General features: G+C 39.1%; 1 protein-coding gene across 9 annotated transcripts in view; it reads right to left on the bottom strand.

The window, feature by feature from the left end:
• Nucleotides 1-16,896, bottom strand: part of CD200 (CD200 molecule) — a 30,516-nt gene extending 13,620 nt beyond the window's left edge. For 2 of the 9 annotated variants that reach the window (XM_050778877.1, XM_050778876.1), the window contains exons 1-4: nucleotides 16,501-16,754; nucleotides 8,511-8,592; nucleotides 4,199-4,525; nucleotides 1,647-1,919 (exon numbers count right to left, since the gene is read on the bottom strand). In XM_050778877.1, coding sequence (XP_050634834.1) covers nucleotides 1,647-1,919; nucleotides 4,199-4,525; nucleotides 8,511-8,592; nucleotides 16,501-16,512 — 694 coding nt within the window. In that variant the 5' untranslated portion in view covers nucleotides 16,513-16,754. Of the gene's footprint in view, nucleotides 1-1,646; nucleotides 1,920-4,198; nucleotides 4,526-8,459; nucleotides 8,593-16,500 lie in introns of all 9 variants that reach the window. The other 7 variants (XM_050778878.1, XM_050778873.1, XM_050778875.1 and 4 more) reach the window with 6 other exon arrangements.
• Nucleotides 16,897-19,440: the final 2,544 nt, after the last annotated feature.

Below are 19,440 nucleotides of genomic sequence, written 5' to 3' on the forward strand. Positions count from 1 at the left end.
CTCAGAACATCCCAAGAGTTATTATTTTCTAACAGATTTAAAGAAAACTGAGGCTTTGAGACTTTAACTGAGATCAAAATCAGAATAACAAATGGGATAGCCAAGGCTTGGTTGAAAGTCTGTTTGCCTCTAAAGCACATATTCTTTGCCATACTGTCTCTTAAAAGAATATATGTTTATTGAGGAAATTGTGGAAAATACAGAGAAGTATAAAGAAAAAAACATGAATCTCATGATTTCAACCCCCAGAGATAACTCATCTCTAAGTTTTTATTAAATTTCTTCTTATCTATGTCTTTAATGCAACTCAGCCTAAATATCAGTTCCTCAGTGTCATGTTGCAATGCAAAGGCAAATGAGGAACTCCTTGATTTGGGAGTCTCTAGCATCTTCTCCATACCTCCATAATGGGATTCGTCACATCATTATTTAACTGAACACTTCAGACCTCAGACAGGGATTTGTCTGATTTCTACAGTTTCAGTGCTTGACATAATGCTTTGAGCATGGAAGATTTTTCGTCAACGTTCACAGAATAAACAAACATTATAGAAACGGTATATAAACACTGTAAGTGATACAAGTCAAATCTGGCATTCTTGGAAAAAAAAAAAGACATTCTTTTTTAGGTTCTTGTTTCTCCGGGAAATATACTCTTGGCCATGGCTGAATCTGAAGATCTCTTCACAAATATCCAAATCCAACACTGCAAGTCTTTTTGACCAAATTTACCTAAATATCCAATTTCTGATTAGTCTGAGTTTTCAGGGACTCCAAAGGCCACTGCACTAAAGAGGTGGGTGTAGAAAGCTTTTCCAGTTTATTGCTCATAATTTCTCCAAAAAAGAGGAGTAATATTTTTTAGGAGGCTTATTACTGACTGCTTCATCCAGAGTCAGTGCTTCAAAACTACACAGAGAAAAGACATGGCTACCATTGCTAAAACTTTTTGTCTTTATAATCTCTGCTCCCTTTATTCTCTCCTCTATCATTCTCACCTCTTGTATCTATGAGGCCCAGAGACAGTAGTTTAGACAAAAACACAAGAAAGCAAAAGGGGACTCGGATAGGAGGTAGTTTGCTAAATGGGTGATGAAAGCACTTCAGAGAGGTCCCTTTTTCACAGTGTAGATTATACAGTGATTTCATCACAGATGTCACTTCTTCCAGGAAACCTTCCAAATCTCCCGCAGATTGAGCCCCTCCTTCCCAACCTCTAGTCCTCCCATGGTGCATCACAGCTTTCTCACTGGAGAATGTAATGCACAGTTTTACAATTGCCCGTCCATTTATCTCTATTCCCTCGTAGACTAGAAGCTTAGGGACTGAGTCTTATTCATCGTTGCATTTTTCATGTTCAACACAAAGTCCGGCCCAGAACAGACTTAATTACATGTTAGTAGAATGGAAGAAATAAATAAATGAATGGATCTCAGCAACAGTATTTGGTTTGTGGGCAATGAACCACATTTATGAAAGCAAAACTTGCCTTGTTTCCTCAACTGTTTTTCTTTTTTCCTTATTTGCCCCATTCTTTCTCCAAATAGCTCTTGTGCTAAGAGGCTGAAACCTCTGCAGGACATTCACTGCCTTCCAGGTGTGTGCACACAGACACAACCACAGCCACCTTGCTCACTTTCTCTTACCTTTGTCGAAGGTTTGCTTAAAGTCAGTCACAGTCCCCAGGTGCAGCACCTGGCAGATCACCTCCTTCCCCACCTGATTCTTAGGGTCTTTGACATGGAGGATGCTGGTAACAGACGTAGTCCCATTTGGGTGAGACTGAGTCACTGTACTATTTTCAAACCCTGACCGAGGGACCTTCCAGAAGATCATGGGGGCTGGGCGGGCAGTGGCAGAGCAAGTGATGTTTAGGTGGTCTTCAGAGTATTTGTAGTGAAGGGATACTATGGGCTGTACTGGGACAAAAAACAAATACAATCTGTTATTAGTTAAGCACCTGGTCTGAGCACTGCAGTCTCCTCAGAAAGATGAGGGAAATATGCTTATAGAAAGATAATGGAGGCTGGAAAGATAGTGTGGCATATCCTACCCAAATTGGGGACTTTCCAGTTCCTCTTGTGTCTAATTTTCTGATCTGCAGGATGGAGACTGGCCTAGTACAAACCTGTGATGAGAAAGACCCTTTCTATAATTTTTCTGTAGCAGAATTAGTCAGATGGACATAGAGTATTGAGAAGTCAGATGATACTTTTCTCTCCCAAACAGTCCTAATTATTCTGGTCTCTTCCAGGGGCAATGCAGCATCTCTGCCTTCTTTTAGGTATTCCTCTTAAGTGGCTTGACAATAGCCACCAATCAGCACCGCCATACATGTGTCCTGTACCTATTAGAGGCACTAGGGCAGTTTCGGAACAGAGAGCCCATAGAAAGGCTACTGCTTAGAGATAGCCATTTTCTTCTTGGAGCTGGACCAATGAATTAGATGCATGGAGGAGAGCTGGAAAATCCCTTTTTGGAAGAGCTACACAAAATGCGAATTTGGAATTCATAGCTAAGAACCATAAAAATTTAGAAATGACTGTTGGAAGAGCATTGGAAATCACCTGATTAAGTTAAGAAAAAATAACTAGCTCATGAGAAAACTGTTTTCAGGCCAGCTGTAGCCTGTACTCTTTTGAAAATCCCCTGACCAGTGAGTTCATTTTTGTTAGAATATAGAATTTTTCTTTTCTAAACAAATGTAAACTTGTCTTTCTGTGGTTGGCTTTGGAGCCGAGAAGATAATTAAATGGCAGTGCTAACTGAAAGCCTGGGCTGTGCTTATAGGTTCAAGAGGCAGGGAGATGACAGTGGGTTGGGGGAAGTAGGGCTGTGGAACTGTGGCTCTGGCTGAGATCACTAATGTCTGTGAGCACTGGAGGAAGGGAAATAAAAGTGAAAAAATATGAATATGGCTGATGGGCCAGATTGAGTTTTGAGGTCCTATGGTGTATCAAAGAATGGCTTACATGAAAGGTATAAGGTGTGGCTGGAAAGGTCAGTGTGGAAGAGAACAGAATTACTAGCTTTAAAGCTCAGAGGCGTCTGGTTTTCAGGAAAAAAAAATACAAAAGTCTATGAGTGAAGGAAGGAGACTAAGAGAAAGAAAGATGAGAGGAAAAGAGGAAGAAAAGAAAAGGGAACAGAATGATAAAAATATGACATAAGAAAAAAAAGAAGAAAAATTAGATAGGAGGAAGGAAAGAAGAAAGGAAGGCAGAGAGGGAGGAAAGGAAGGAAGGAGACAGGGAGGAGAGACAGAAAAAGAGAGAATGAAAGAAGTGGAAATCAAGAAAGCAACGACATAAGATTCTACAGAGAGGACTCATTATAGGCAAAATAAGTAAAAGAGATTTCTTTTAGCATTCCTGTCTCCCTTGCATTCTCATCTACTAAGCTTTTTCTTCCCTGCGGACAATATTCTTGGCATGATTAAACTCTCACTTTAATATTCCTAATAACCGTAAGTTTGTCCTCTACTCCCTAAAACTACTGCCATGTGTGCCATGCTCCAAAGTAATCTCTTATTTCCACTTCCTAATCTTTCACCTCAGCTGTGTGTAAGTTAAGAAGAAAGGAATCTCATCAAACTAAGCCTCTTGGATTTTAAAAGAATGCTATTGCCAAGTTATATCTTTAGTTGGCATCATTTTAGGTATGAAAAGACTCTGCTCCATGTACCTTTATCAATCCTGAAAGAGCTATCCTCCCAAGCAAAATGAGAAGGACAATCATAACTGCCTCAAGGCTAGTCCAATCTGTCTCTGTCCTTAGATCCAAAAAGTTGAAGTTGTAAGTGACCCTAGAAATGATCTATTTCACACTTATTGTCTGGACAATGAAACTCCAGAGGAGAGTGGATTGGACCCTTCTAGGGTCACATGATTGCTAGTGGCAAGCTAAGTCTGAATCATATCACTGCTTACGGAGAACTTGTTGCCCTCACCATTGTTCTCAAATTTCTCCTTTGACAGCAGGATCCCTCAGAGAAAAGATAGCTCCAGCTGAAGAACTCAGTGTAGCCCCATGAACTCTCCAAATAATCATAAACACAGCTATACTAGACATGAAAGGCTATCTTCTCATGACCTTTTCTGTGGTTAAAATCCTGAAAAACTGGGCGCTATGGCTATGTTCCAAACATTCTTGGAAATAGTATTTCCAGACACAGACAATGATTCTCAGAGACTCTCACCATAGACCGTGAGGCAGGCTGTTCCTGAGATCTTCCCAGAACCAAAGGTATTGAAGAGACACATGTAACACCCTTCATCCTCCAGGGTGATATTCCAGAAGGTGATGGTTGTGTTTTGGAGTCCCAGCTGGGTAATGTTTATCTTGTCCTTATAGGCAGGCTGGATCACCACCCCATGGTTCTCGCTGAAGGTGACCATGTTTTCTGGGCTTACAGCTTTCTTTTTCTGCCATGTCACAATCAGGACTTCCTGGGCATTTTGCAGAGAGCATCTTAAGGAAGCAGGAGTGTACAGCTGCTCTCTTTCATCCTGGGTCACCACTTGCACTATGGAATCATAAAAGAACATTTATATTTAAAGAGTGTAATACGCATACACTTTTTCCTGATTATAAATAAAAAGTATATTCAATGTCAAATATAGAAAAGATAGAGAAAATGCAAAGAAGAAAACATCTATTTACATTCTTACATGATGCCAGAGAAATATATAGGTTCAAATATGCTTGTTCAATCTTTAAAGAATAGTAGCAGAGTGGAAAAACAAGAAAGCAACTCTCAGTTACAAGAAATTGTGAATAATCTCTGTAAATTGCGAAGTAAGTACAATGAGATTGAAGATGTAAACTGCCAGGTAGGGTAGCAGCTTCAACAATCTCGTCCATGCTTGCAGAAGTAGAAGCAAAGAGCAGGAAAAGGCCAAAGGATAACAGGCAGAGTGACCACTTTAAGTAAAGAAGATGGAGCAGCCCTATGCATTCCACACAAACACACACACATAACACATTCTACAAAGGAAGTGGGTGGAACAGAGGTGTCTGCCTCCAGGAAGTAAGAGTGTATATAGGAACATAGGTAAAGAGACGTATGGGACAATGTTCTGGAGGATCTTGAAGTTTTGGCACACAAATAATAATTTACACACCCTCTGCTTTCACTAAATGCTATGGTGATAATTTCTTCCCCTCCTCAATATTAGCAACTCATATGATAATATATTATTTGATGGAAAATCTCAACATAAAAACAAATAGCCAAACTTTTGAGAAAGACAATACAAGGAAAGAGAAATAATAAACTTTACAAACCCAATAACTCATACAAAATGAATAAAGATATCATAAGAAAATAATTTGACATGAATACATGTGATATCGTAAGTGTAATAAAAGTGTAATAAAAGCATTATGAATAGTAGAAATTAGAGATATAGAAAATGAGAAATATAAAATTGCAACAGCTTGGCTGACTTAGCAAAACGGATGAAGAGTTTTCTACTCTTCAGTAGAAGAGTAAATTAGTAAACAGTAAGAACAGGCTGTGAAATTCTTCTAGAATGTAGCACAAAGAGATAACAATATGGAAGGGATTAAGGAAAAATTCAATGAGTAGACTTAAATGTTCCAAAATCAGTTCAATAAGACTTCTAAAAGGAGAGAAAAAAAAGGGAAGACAAAAGCACTGCAAGAGGGAAAAAAAGTGTTTTTCAAAATTTTGAAAGGAACAATCTAAAATCAGATCTATTACATTAATCATAAATCTTTATGTACCTAACAACATAACTCTGAAATATATAAAGCAAAACTAATAGAATTACAAAGAAAAAAATTTAAATCCACAATCATACTGAGAACCTTCAATTTAATATATTTAAACAATTATTAAAGCAAAAAAGTTAAATAGGAAATTTGAAAAACTGCCAGGTACAGTGGCTGATGCCTGTAATCCCGGTGCTTTGGGAAGCCAACGCAGAAGACTCACTTGAGGCCAGGAGTTCAAGATCAGCCTGGGCAAGAGATGAGACCCTTATCTCTATAAGAAATGTAAAAATAAGCAAGCCATAGTGGCATGTACTTGTAGTCCCAGCTACTCAGGAGCATAGGACAGGAAGATTGTTTAAGGCCAGGAGTTCAAGGTTGTAATGAGCAAAGATCACACTACTGTACTCCAGCCTGGGTGACAACGTAATTCCATGTCACAAAGAAAATAAAAGTTGAAAAACAATATATATTTATATATACACTTTAGGTATTTAATATTATCAATGTTTTATATGTTTATATTATATATACTATATACTTTATATGTATGTAGATCTCTGGGTGTGTGTGTGTGTGTGTATAAATATAAATTTCTTCCCTTCTCCAATATTAGCAACTCATACTATGATAGATTATTTGATGGAAAATCTCAACATAATAACAAATAGGCAAACTTCTGAGAAAGTCAATACAATGAAAGAGAAATAATAAACTTTACAAACCCAGTAACTCATACTAAATGAATAAAAATAAGACACACACAGACACACACACACTTTACTCAAAGAAAGGATGTATAATCTTTTCAAAAAAACATAAAACATTCCTCCAAATTGAACTCAAAATAGGCTACAAAAAAGTTGCTACCCTATGTATGGCCTTGAACACTGTTCATAATACAATAAAATTAGAAATTTACATACTTCTTTTAAGTCTTAGGTACACCAGAAAGCATAGAAAAAATCATAAATTATTATAACTGAATGACAATGAAAACATAATATGTTAAAATTCTACAGAAATGGGTAAGACAGGCAGGGCGCAGTGGCTCACGCCTGTAATCCCAGCACTTTGGGAGGCTGAGGTGAGTGGATCACTTGAGGTCAGAAGTTTGAGACCAACCTGGTCAACAAAGTGAAACTCTGTTTCTACTAAAAATACATAAATTGGCCAGGTGTGGTGGCGGGCATCTGTAATCCCAGCTATTCAGGAGGCTGAGGCAGGAGAATTGCTTGAACCCGAGAGGCAGAGGTTGTAGTGAGCTGAGATTGTGCCACTGCACTCCAGCCTGGGTGACAGTGTGAAATTTTGTAGAAAGAAAGAAACAAAGAAAGAGAAAGAGAGAGAGAGAGAGAAAGGGAGCGAGGCAGGAAGGGAGGGAGGGAGGGAGGGAAGGAAGGAAGGAAGGAAGGAAGGAAGGAAGGAAGGAAGGAAGGAAGGAAGGAAGGAAGGAAGGAAGGAAGGGAGGAGACAGTTCTCAGAGAAACATATTTAATTCTAGCAACATTTAATAGAAAAGAAGAGATATTGAAAAATGAATACACTTACTTCCAAACCTCCTACCCTCCCTTTCAAATATTGCAGTTAATTAATAAAGATAAAGACTCTAACTAATAAAATGTTACACAAAATATAAACTTGATCACAAGCATCCAAACTTGTTTTTAAAGACTGATAATATGGATAAAATGTTGCCAAGTATAAGCAGAAAAAAAAAGAAGACTGAGCAAACAAACAACTCCCCAATAATATCAGGGAATGAAAGATGGGTATAACAAATACAGGCTGGACCCCTGAGTATTGCATAATTCAAAACTAAAAATGATGTGTACTCTTGGAAGATGTGAAAAGTTCTGGGAAACTGTCTGTTGCTAGGATTGAGGTTTCTTCAAAGTTTGTTGAGATTTTGCAGACCAGAGATTTGAAGAAATTATTACTTTTAGAAGGCAGAGTGAAAGGGCACTCAAAGCTAGAGTTCAACTCTTAGATGAGTTCTTTTTCTTTTTGATTATGGAAGAAATCACTTAGAGGAAGTTTACAATTCTTTGCTACTTCTGTGGAATCTAATTTAGATTCCTCTGGTCAGTTGATAAGGCCCGTGATGAACGTTGTGGACCAGAGTTGGAGATGGGCATGAGCCCACCTGATCTTCACCAGCATCACCAGCATCAGCCACATCTGTGGAGGCTGATGCTGAGCAACATCACACTGCAAGTGATGAAAAGGCCAGTCGTGAAGTGAGTGTGGCCTCCCGAGGAACCGAGGAGGAAGAGCTAGGAACTTTGGTAGATAAGTAGATGGCACAGCCAAATTTGTTATACAACAGGTAATATGAGCGTATATAACTTCTATATTTCATTGTTTTCTACATTTTTCTGTAAAAAGGTAACACACCCAATTGTAAGGTTTACTGCCAGATTACTTTCCAAAAAGATTGAATTCAAGCATTCCTATATCTTTAAAAACACAGGAAATCATTTTTTGTAATTCAGTTCAGTAAGTGGAAAATGACATTTTAAAATAGAGGATTTTTTCATAAGTCTGTTTCATCTACTGTGGAAATGGCTTCTAAATATCAAAGCGTGCTTCAACATTGAAAACAAAAATGTGGAAAGCAGAAAGAACCACTCTCACTCCTCCAGGCAGACTACATGTTTAAATAATTCATGCAGACAAATGGAACCAGCACAGCACAAACAATAGTGGCTAAATGTCTTCACCCCAGAAATTGTGTCTGCTGGGCTCCAAGCAGGGGAACTGAGCTTCTTTACCTTGTGCTGCGCACAGCACCACTGCTGCCATGCCCCAAACCAGGCTGTAGGTAGACAGATGACAGAAGGGCATCCTGATCACCTGAAGACAGAAAGCAAAGTACAGAAATGGGGGTTTGGATTTGGACAAAGCCAAGGAAGCTTCAAGCTAATCGCTATTTCAGGGAATGGTGTAGCTAAGTTTTTACCCCCCAGAGAACTTTGGTTTTGTGGGAGCAGAACTAGAGGTTATAAATGGAGGAAATAACAAAGCATGCTCAAGATATGAGGAGGGAAAAGCAGCAGCATGGCTCCAACACAATAGCAATCCCTGGCAATTTGGGGCCTTGCTCCTAAAGCCACCATTATCAAGAGCAAGGTCTCAAAGACATAGGATCACTTATAAACTGTCTTAAATAAATACAGAAAATGCTGAGAATACAAATGTTTGATAGCATCCACTTCCCCAAAAATCCACATCTGTTAATATTAAAAATGTAACTCAGCAGGCAACCACTTTTCAGGAACATTATTTGACTGCCTTGAATTTTGTTGAGGTTGATTTTAATTCTGCAAGTCTTATACATAAACTGCATGTTTTAAACACCAGCACTGGCTTTAATTTTTTCCTTCATTGCCTTGTGTTCATGTGTCTGGGCAGAAATCCTTGACCTTCTTACAAATCATGAGAGGATTAAAGAGAATGTTATTCTGGGCATCACCCTTCGATAAAACGGTAAGTCAGGGTAGAGGCAGTTGAACTTTTCTCTGCAATAATGCCATGAATCCTTTCATTTGGTCTGTATGTATGCTCATACTAAGGGGCAAAGGCAAGAAATGTAACTTTTTCCTATATTTTTTCTATATTTCTATTTTTCAGAATAGAAATGAGTAAAAAATATAACTTTTATCTGTTTTTAACTGAACTTTATTTTTATTTCATGTTACTATTCCAACTAGAGGTAAGAATTTACTTCCAATCAATGTCGCATAATCTCTGTCAATTCAGTCTCTCACCACCACAACACCTCATAATTGTCCCAATCTCCAGCATTGCATCTACATTCCTGGGGGTTCACAAAATGCCAAGCTATAAGACAGGGCTACTAATCACTAATTACAACCATCTATTATGCTTGCATTTGCTAAAATGGCTGTGTTCCCCTCAAGTCATCACTGTCATTAGTTTGTGCAATTATTGCTCACAAGATGAGCTGGTGCTCGCTCATCTTCTTCCAGGCTGTCCCTGGGTTCCCCTTGTGCTGGATGAAAGGAAATTCTACAAGGCTTTCTGCCTAAATTCCCATTGAACATGTTTTACTGTTCACTTGCCATGATGGACAAGCATGCTGCCTCCTACAGTCTCTTTAGGGGACTGTGAGACACAGGTATTATTTTTTTCTTGGATCTCAACAACTACTTGCAGGTTCTATTTTCCAGTGTCCTGAACTTCCCTTGTCTGGGGCCTGGGCCCAGGGCCTTATTTTGGGAATGCAAACTGGTATCTGAGCATAGACATCAATCAGTCCCATTTTGCTGTCCCAGCCTAGAGAATATTTATCTCCCTGAACCAGAAAAGCAGGTTCCTCCATCACGCTGCATTCATCCAATCAACCCTTTCTAGCATGAACATAATATCCTTGGTCTTTTAGCATTTAGTGATTTGAAACTGGAATGCCAAGGCTCTTGATATTGCAAAATTTTGGCTTTTGAAACTAAAATTTATTTTCTGCTTAGTATTCCTCCTGTAAGGCAATGGATACTTAACTGTCTGATTTGAAAGACCAGAGGACAAAAATAAAGTACTGGAATAAAAAAACACACCAGATGATACATTAAAATAATACTCCAACTTATATTTTGCATAAGGTTACTAAACCACTAACATTTATTGAACATTTATTATGTACTAGACACTGTTCTTAGCACTTGAGACAAAGTATTTCATCCAATATTTCATATAAATCTATATAGGAAGCACTATTATTATCATCATTTTCAAAATAAAGAATATGAGGCACAGAGAAGTTAAGTAACTTGCCCAAGGTCACACAGCTATGAAGTGACAGATAAGGGGTTTAAGCCCATGCAGTCTGGTTTCAGAGTTCATAACCATAATTACCACACCATCTCGCCTCCTCTATGTATAAAGTTTTGTTGGTTTAAAAATTTTGACATGGCTGGGCGTGGTGGCTCACGCCTGTAATGCCAGCACTTTCGGAGGTCAAGGCAGGTGGATCATGAGGTCAGGAGATGGAGACCGTCCTGGCTAACACACTGAAACCCCGTCTCTACTAAAAATACAAAAAATTAGCCGGGTGTGGTGGCGGGTGCCTGTAGTCCCAGCTACTCAGGAGTCTGAGGCAGGAGAATGGCGTGAACCCAGGAGGTGGAGGTCGCAGTGAGCAGAGATCACATCACTGCACTTCACTTCAGCCTGAGCGACAGAGTGAGACTCCGTCTCAAAAAAAAAAAATTGACACATCATCACAAAAGTACGTTGTTATTGCTGTGACTAAATCATTGTTGTGATGAATGACCAAAGATATTCACACAGCAGTCCCTGCTTCATTGCCCTGCAACAATATGTTAAATTCAATTTTGAAGCTGTATTTAAAAAGCATTTAAACAGGTGTCCACAGAGCCAAGGAATCTCTGAAAGCCTTTGAGTCATTGTCTAGAAGCTCTGCTAGTAATAAAGCATGACCCCATCCGTCATTACCTGCAGCTCAGCACCTACAAACATGCTATCCAATCTCATGTCACTGTACTTTCCACCTTGCACACCAAGCTCCACTTCATCATTCTTTCAATAAGTTGAAATTACCAAGCTATTTCCTACATTAGTTCTTTTATCTTTTCTTCTGCCTAAGATGCTGTCAGTTGAATACAAAAATGAACGAATGATGAATAATTAAATTTTTGAGTAACATCAAATTAATCATCATTTTACCCAAAAACAGCTACTCTTTTGGACTTTTATCTCCCAGGCACTCAAGTCATCCAGGATGCCTCATTTTTCCCCTACCTAGATATGTAATTAGTCACTATGCACATTAGATTCTTGCATGTGAAGTGTCTGTTCCTTACCACCCTAGTCTCAGCTCATAACACTGGGTGTTTTGTGCAGCAGTCTTGTCTTCTATTGCAACTGAACTTTTGCCAATGTAGTTGGCCCACTGTATCTGTGGGTTGTGTATCCATGGATTCAGGTAACCACAGATGGAAAATATATTTTTTAAAAAAGCATCTGCACTGAACATATACAGATTCTTGTCATTATTGCCTAAATAATACAGCATAATAATTATTTATATAGAATCTATATTGTATTAGGAATTATAAATAATTAAGAGATGAGTTTATAAATATGGGAAGATATGCATAGGTTATATGCAAATATTACAGTATTTCATATAAGGGACTTGCACCATCCACCAATTGGTATCTGTGAGGGTCTTGGAACAAAGCCCCCATGGATACCAAGGGACAACTGTACTTCTTTCATTTATTTTATTATTAATCATCTCTATTGAGTCTGACTTCATGCCAGGCACTATGGTAGGTGCTTTGGAGACAATGGTGGATAAGGCAGATATAGTCCCTAACTTAGTTTACTATCCAGCTAATGTATTTACACACTATCAACAGATTAATTTTCCTTAAATTCCTCTTTGCACAAGATGTCATCCTCTTCTACAGCTCCTAGCTATCTAGAGAAAATTGTTCAAAGTTCTTAGCCTATTTTCATTCTTGCAATTTCATTTCCATTGCTTTCCTATGTATCCCCTCCCTGCCAGCTAGCCTTTTCTACTTCTAAATGCACCACGCAATTTCCCGCCTTGGTATTTTTGCTTGAGCCATTCCTCCTACATGAAATGTCTTCCCCCTCACTTGTATTTATGTAAGGTCTTACTTTTATGAGCCTGATTACAGTCATCTTGCTATACAGATCCTCCTCTTCTGAAGCACTTTCTGTTTAGGTCTTTTGGAACTTTTAGTGCTCCAAAAAAATTCATGCCTCTTCCTCCAGGGCCAAAGGGGTCCTATCTCCCTTTGTCCCCCATGCCACAGCTTCCAGATCTTGTCTGAACACACCCATCTGCTTTCCAGTTTGAGAGAAGACAACTACTTCCCAAATAGACCCACCATATACCCTACACCCTGAGACCCTGCTTCCAGCATGCTTACTACCTGCCAACACCCCTCACCCGCCGCCACTCTCCCAGCTATCAATCTTTCATTCTCTCTTGTCAGTGAAAAAAATATATAATACTAAAGCAGACTTGACAATTTTGAAACTACTATTCTTTCTCAGACTGAGTTAAATTCCTGAGGTTGGGACATTGGCTGCTTGTTTCACTAGAAACAGTCTCTTATTTGGCTCTGTGTATTCTTTCGTGGTATTTAGCAGTATGATCACAGTCTTCCATAAAGTGGTAGTCTCTCTGCACCTGTCTCATTGGCCCCAAGAACCTCAATATCTACTGAATCCTGTTGCCTTAGTAGGATGTCCTGACCACTTTTTCCTTAATAAACCCATCATGGGCATCCCTTTCTCAAGTTATGTGTTCTTATTGGCTCCTGTTTAGCCCCATCTGTTGCTATTATAATTTGAAGCTTATTTCTAGACTATTGGACCATAATCACTTAAATGATCTTGCTTTAGAGTCAGGATGATTGTTAAAGGGTGGTATTCCACCTGTGGGAATCCCATCCCCTCATTCTCAGTGTTTGCCTTAACTAAGCCCTGTTTTTGCCATTCCTTTTAGATACAATGACTTCCCTGCTGGAGTTCATTTTCCTTAACACTCCAAGCTGTGTCTCTCTGTTTGCCTTTCAATTTCTCTGGGATTTTTATTGTCTTGTGATAGCCTTCTTCCTGTGGGCTCAGGAGCAGCGGGTGGGGCAACAGAGTTCTCAAGGATCTAAATATCTCCTCCTTTACCTACCACAAGGATTTCTCTTCCTTTTCCTGTCCAACGGGCGCCACTCAATTCTAATATCCTCCTACTCAATGGATTTGTTAATTTTAATTCTGGTCAATCATGCCCTTTTCTTTCCTATGAAACAGCCATGACCTAAACTTAATGAGGGAAATTTCAAAAGGAAGTACCAAACCAATTCCAAATAACAAGTGTTTCACAAACATTAATCTTATATAATAAGCTTCATTTTTCCTCTAGCAAGAGAAGTTACTAACCAAGTCCCTTCATAGGTAGGGGTAGAAAATTACCTGGTAATCATTAATGGTGATCTTTCCTAGGAGTGGAGCTATAAGGAGAGGGCCCCCAATTGTCCTGGTCAGGGTCTGTGGTTGGAGATCAATCAGATGATAAAAATTGGAGCCAATATTGTCTCAGCTCTCTTGGGGACAACTTGTACCCTGGAGGTGGTTGTGTGTGTTGAGCACCAGAGCTGTCATCGTCTGGGTGAAGAGCCAGCATCATGTTAGGGACTGGCATGCTGGAAAAGCGCTCTTCTTCAGCACCCACTCTAATTGCCAGAGACAGGGAGTCTCCATCACTATCGTGTTCCTGTGATGGATCTTTCAGGATAGATGTCTTAGAAGGAATGATGTCTCACCTCCCCATGGCCTATCCCAACTGCTACCACATACCTGAGCGTCTTCTTGTCTTCAGCTAGAGAGAACCAGTCACTTAGACTCTCATCCTAGACCCCATGCAGTGGCATCATAGTACACAGTGATACTGATCTTTGTGACGTAAGTTGCTTTTTCTTTACATCTCTAAGGCTACAGAGAATTCAAGATTATATCATCTGAAGGTGCCATTAGGCCAAATTATTCTTTGCAGATAGATTTGATTATTCGATACCCAAGCATACCATAAGCATGCTATGCCTTCCTTGTGACTTCTCTTCCTGTCTTCACAGGTCTAAGACTAATAACATAGTTACTGCTCTTTGAGAAATCCAAGATGATTCAGCTTCCTGAACACATACTCACAGTCTACAAAGACCTGCTCACCCTGCCCATTCACTGCTGGGCATTATACTCACAAAGGCTTTGGTTTGAAATGAGCAGAGATAACTCAATAATTTTCTCAGTATTACTGAGACTGTTCCATCCTATATAATTATCTAGGAAAGTCAGAAAAAATCAGGCCAAATGTTTCCTCAGGCTCCATTGCCAGTGCCCACCCAACACATTTTGTTTTATTTTCAGCTAAGGCAATTGTGGAGACAGATACTGGCATTCCAATTCTATGTGATATTTTTTTCAACCATTAGGCTTCTCTCTGACGTGGAAATCCAGGCTCTAGCAGAGGCCATGATGAAGAATGCAGAATGCACAAGTTCTCATAGAGAAAATCTGTGTTTTAGGACGAGAGAGAAAGCAGACACATACCAAACCACATGTCGTGGACTGGGAGCCAGCAATGTTAAGAAACAAAAACACAGTGATTGAGGCAAAGGAAATCAGAAGGAAAGCCTTACTCTTAAATAGATACGTATTTTTATTTTACAGTATTTTTTTCTTGAGTCCATGCAGAATAACTGAAAAGATGACCAATCTGAAAACAACAGTGTTTATATATTTACAGGGAGGTGACCTGGGCTAAAACAAATACTAGATTTGTGAGCAAAACAAATCATTTTACCTCTCTGAGACTCCGGAAGAGTAACAGTACCAATCTAATGGTTAAAAAGACTAAATGAAGCAGTATATAAAGCTCCTAGAATACTGCCAGTACAAATAAGCACTAAATAAATGTTGTTCTTATCTCAGAGTTATTATGAGAATTAGGCAATTAAAGCACTTAGTATAGAGCCTAGGTTATAGTAAACGCCAATACGTGTTAGATAGCCAAAAAATATTAATCGATCAAATAACATAGTGGGAACTACAGTCCCGAAAACAAAGAAGCCCACTTATAACCCTTGCCATGCAGTCCAGGGTTCACAAAAACCTGCGTCTTACCAGACAGCTGCCCACCTGGCAGCTACATTACCCCTATTCATGCCTCTTCCTCAGCAAGTTTCTATGTCCAAATCCACATGACCCCACATGTAGTCACAAGGACTTGGAAATATTAGCCTTTCCGCCTGTTTATGTCTAAAACCAGGTAATAATTCATTTTTAGAAGGATAGTTATAAAGAAGATTAACAGCATCTAGCTTGCAGTAGAGCATAGCTCACAGACCACCATTCTCCTTTGTTAAGAAAGACAGTGAAATCATTGGCTATGTGGTCTTGCCAACAAACCATACATGAAAAAATTGTCTTGAGGCATTCATTGTATTTGGATTTTTATACCAATACCATTGTATTTGGATTTCATATACCAATAGGGTATATGAAAACCTTCTCCGTTTTTTGTCTTGTAAGCTGGTTCCGAATAAACAAAATGTCTGTTTCTCTAGATACCCGGGGTTAACCCTTCAAAGCATCGTGATCACAGAGCATTTCAGCTCTCTCAAGTGTAGCTTCAGCTTTAACGGATCCTTCATGGCTTCCCCCAGGCAAGGGCTAGGAGGGAGAAAGGGGCTAACAAAGAGACGCTGGAGCTCTCCCGGAGAGAGCGAGCCTGGAAATCTGTATCTCCGCCGCGGCTTTTGGTGCCAACATGGAACCAATACAGCATTTCTCATTCCCTTTTGGGGGCAGTTGAAAATAGGCTGTGCCTCCCCAGCTTTGGGAGCTGGAGCCAGTGAGCCAAGCCGAGCCCCCCGGAGGATGCGCCAGCCTTGCCAGCGCGATCAAAAGCCCCCGGAGCCCCGGCCTGGCGCATCTTTTTTTTCAGGGAATTGGAATGGAGAATCCGGGCGCCAGCAGCGGCCTGTAAACCACCCTTTGAGGCAAAATCCGCTAATCAGCAAGGTAAAGCGCTTAGAGAAAAGCGCTGCCATCAACACCACTGATAAAGTCCCCGGACCGGACTGTGGCGAGAGCCGAAGCTCCGCGCCTTCCACTCGCCGCCCGCCCCAGGGCCACCGGCTCGACATCATCCACCCTTCGCCCTCCTTCCCAAGCCCCGGTCCCGCTCACCAGCCTCTCCATCCTCGCTCCTGGAGGCGCACGCGAGGTGGCTGACTGCGGATGTGCGCCTGGAGCTCTGCTTGGGAGGCGGGAGGAGCGTCACCTGTGCCCCGCCGCACCTCCCGCCTCTTCCTACTCTCTAGCCCCTCTTCCACTGGCTTTCCCCCACGCCCTCACAGGAGCGGAGGCTGAATTAAATGGTTTATATTCAGCGTTGCCTATTTTCACACATTTTTCCCTTTTCAAAGGTGACCACTGGGGAAACTGAGAAAGTGTTTGGAAAAAAAAAAAATTTTTTTTCCTGTTACCTGGACTGAGAAAGGAAATGAGGTGGGAGGTTGTGAGATCAATTGTTGAACTGTTAGCTCTTGATGTAATGGCAGAGGATTCAAGCTGAATTTAACCAATGGACTTTCTTTTTTTTTTTTTTTAAGAAAAAACTTACATTCATTATTTTAAAATCCAGATTCAAATTATATATTTAAGCAATCAATTCCGTAATGATTTCACCTTTCGTGATGTGATCAATTCCTTAGTGAAGAGTTTCCTTCCACTTGCATTAATGATGAGGATTCTTTTTTATCTTCTCCTTCTCCTTCTCCTTCTCCTTCTTCTTCTTCTCCTCCTCCTTCTTCTTCTTCCAGAGTTCTTGGCTCTTGAAAAAAAAAAAAGGACAAAGAAAGCATCAAATGTTCACCTCCTGAAGCCTTTTGTTTTACTACTACCACCCTCTCATAAGGAGCTAGGACAAAGCTTTGGGGTTTTGTTTTTGCTTCTTTTTACAGACAAAGTCTCACTCTGTTGTCCAAGCTGGAATGCAGTGGTGTGCGATCATAACTCACTCCTGGGCTCAAGGGATCCTCTCACTTCAGCCTCTAAGGAGCTAGAATGATAGATGTGCAGCCACTATGCCCAGTTTTTTTTTCTTCCAGACATGGGGTGTTGTGTTGCCCAGGCTGGCCTGAAATTCCTAGTCTCAGATGATCCTTCTACCTCCACCTCCCAAAGCAGTGGGATTACAGGCATGAACCACTGCACCTGACCTATTCTCCTACTTCTAATACCATAGACTAGGCTCACCTGATTTTGAATTTTATATGAAAGGCATCATAGCATATGTCTTCACTTGTGTCTGGGTTTTTTACTCAACAGTAGATTTTAAAAATCCATCCATGTTATTGCCTGTAGTGTGGCTTATTCATTCTCATTGATGTATAGTATCCTATTCTATAAATACTGTATATTACAATTTATTTATCTATTCTTCTATTAATGAACATTTCTTTGTTTTTCAAATTAGAGGCATTTTTCACAGTGGTGCTATAAACATTCTTATACATGTCTTTTCATAAGCATATGTATATCATTCTATTACATGTATTTTTCCCATATATTTTCCTATCACTTTATTTTTAACCTTCCTCTATTAGAGAAATATTAACTGCACACTTGGAAAAAAACTTCTCCCACCTTGGTCTCCCAAAGTACTGGGATTACAGGTGTGAGTCACTGCACCCAGACTTAACCTATTTGTGTGTTGTAATTATTGATATAATAGGACTTTTAAATTGTTTATATTTCATTTTAGTATATTTTCTTCTGTCTTATCTTTCATTAGGCTAAATATTCTTTTGCTACATTAAGAGTTATATTTTATTATTCTGCTGTTTTCTCCTAACTTACTAAGGACAATACATATGTATTTTTTAAGTCAATTTCTCAAATTTCCCAACACGTATACCTTAGCATAATTCTCCTCACCTCTCGTAATCTTATTTTCTAATTTTTAAAATAAAATCTTACATTTATTATTTTAAAATCCAGATTCAAATTATGTAGTTAAGCAATCAATTTCATAACGGTTGAGGACAGGAGTTCAAGATCATACTGGGCAACATTATGAGATCCCTGTCTCTACCAAAAAATAAAAATAAATTACCTGGACATGGTGACACATGCTTGTAGTCTCAGCTAATCAGGAGGCTGAGATGGGAGGATTGCTTAAGCTCAGGAGGTTGAGGCTGAAGTGAGCCATGATCAAGACACTGCACTCTAGCCTGGGTGATGCAGTGAAACCCTATTTCAAAAAAAAAAAACCAAAAGCTTAAAAACAACATTTTTAGGTTAAAAGAGACTTGGGACACAGAAAGGTGAACAAAAGGAGAAAAACTCCCAGCCATAATGAAGCATAAACATTGTATTAAAGAAATTTGCTTACATAATTTAAAATTATTGGACAGATTTAAAGGAGCACTTAGAATTAATATATCACCTTAACTATACCAGATGTCAATATTGAGTAAAAGAAGCAAACAAGGAACACAACAAAATGAGGAGAATACAATAAAACTAAAGGCAGAAATCAATAAAAAGGAACACAAATAGAATACATATAAATTTTTTTCTAGAGATTAATTGATCAACCTGGTGGCATGTAACACTCAGAAAATTATTTCTGTAATACAGAGTAACAACATAGAATGAAAAGGGAAAACTAATACTGATGCAACAAATAGCAAAAATAACAAAACAATATTGTGAACAGTCATATGAAAACTTATACAAAACGAATAAATTTCTGAAAGTGGCAAATTGGCCACAAAACTTTAACACTTAAATAGGCCAATAACTTAGTAAGCAAGTAAATCCAAATCAAAGACTTGCTTTGCAAAATAAATAAATAAATAAATAAATAAATAACCGACCTGCAGGATTGTTGAGGAATAGATCTGTCTTATTCATGTCCAAAAGGGAGAACTATAAAATTACTGAGATCTTTCTTTGAGGCTACAGTTATTTTAATTTTAAAGCCAGGAAAGGATAATACAAGAAAATAAAATTATAGCCTTCTTTTACTTATAAATATAAAGCAGAACAATTTCCAAAATGGCTTATCATTAGAAAACTGTCAATATAATTTATCATATTAGTAAATTGCTATGAAAAATT

This window comes from Macaca thibetana, chromosome 2 (assembly GCF_024542745.1).
Source record: "Macaca thibetana thibetana isolate TM-01 chromosome 2, ASM2454274v1, whole genome shotgun sequence".
NCBI lineage: Eukaryota > Metazoa > Chordata > Mammalia > Primates > Cercopithecidae > Macaca > Macaca thibetana.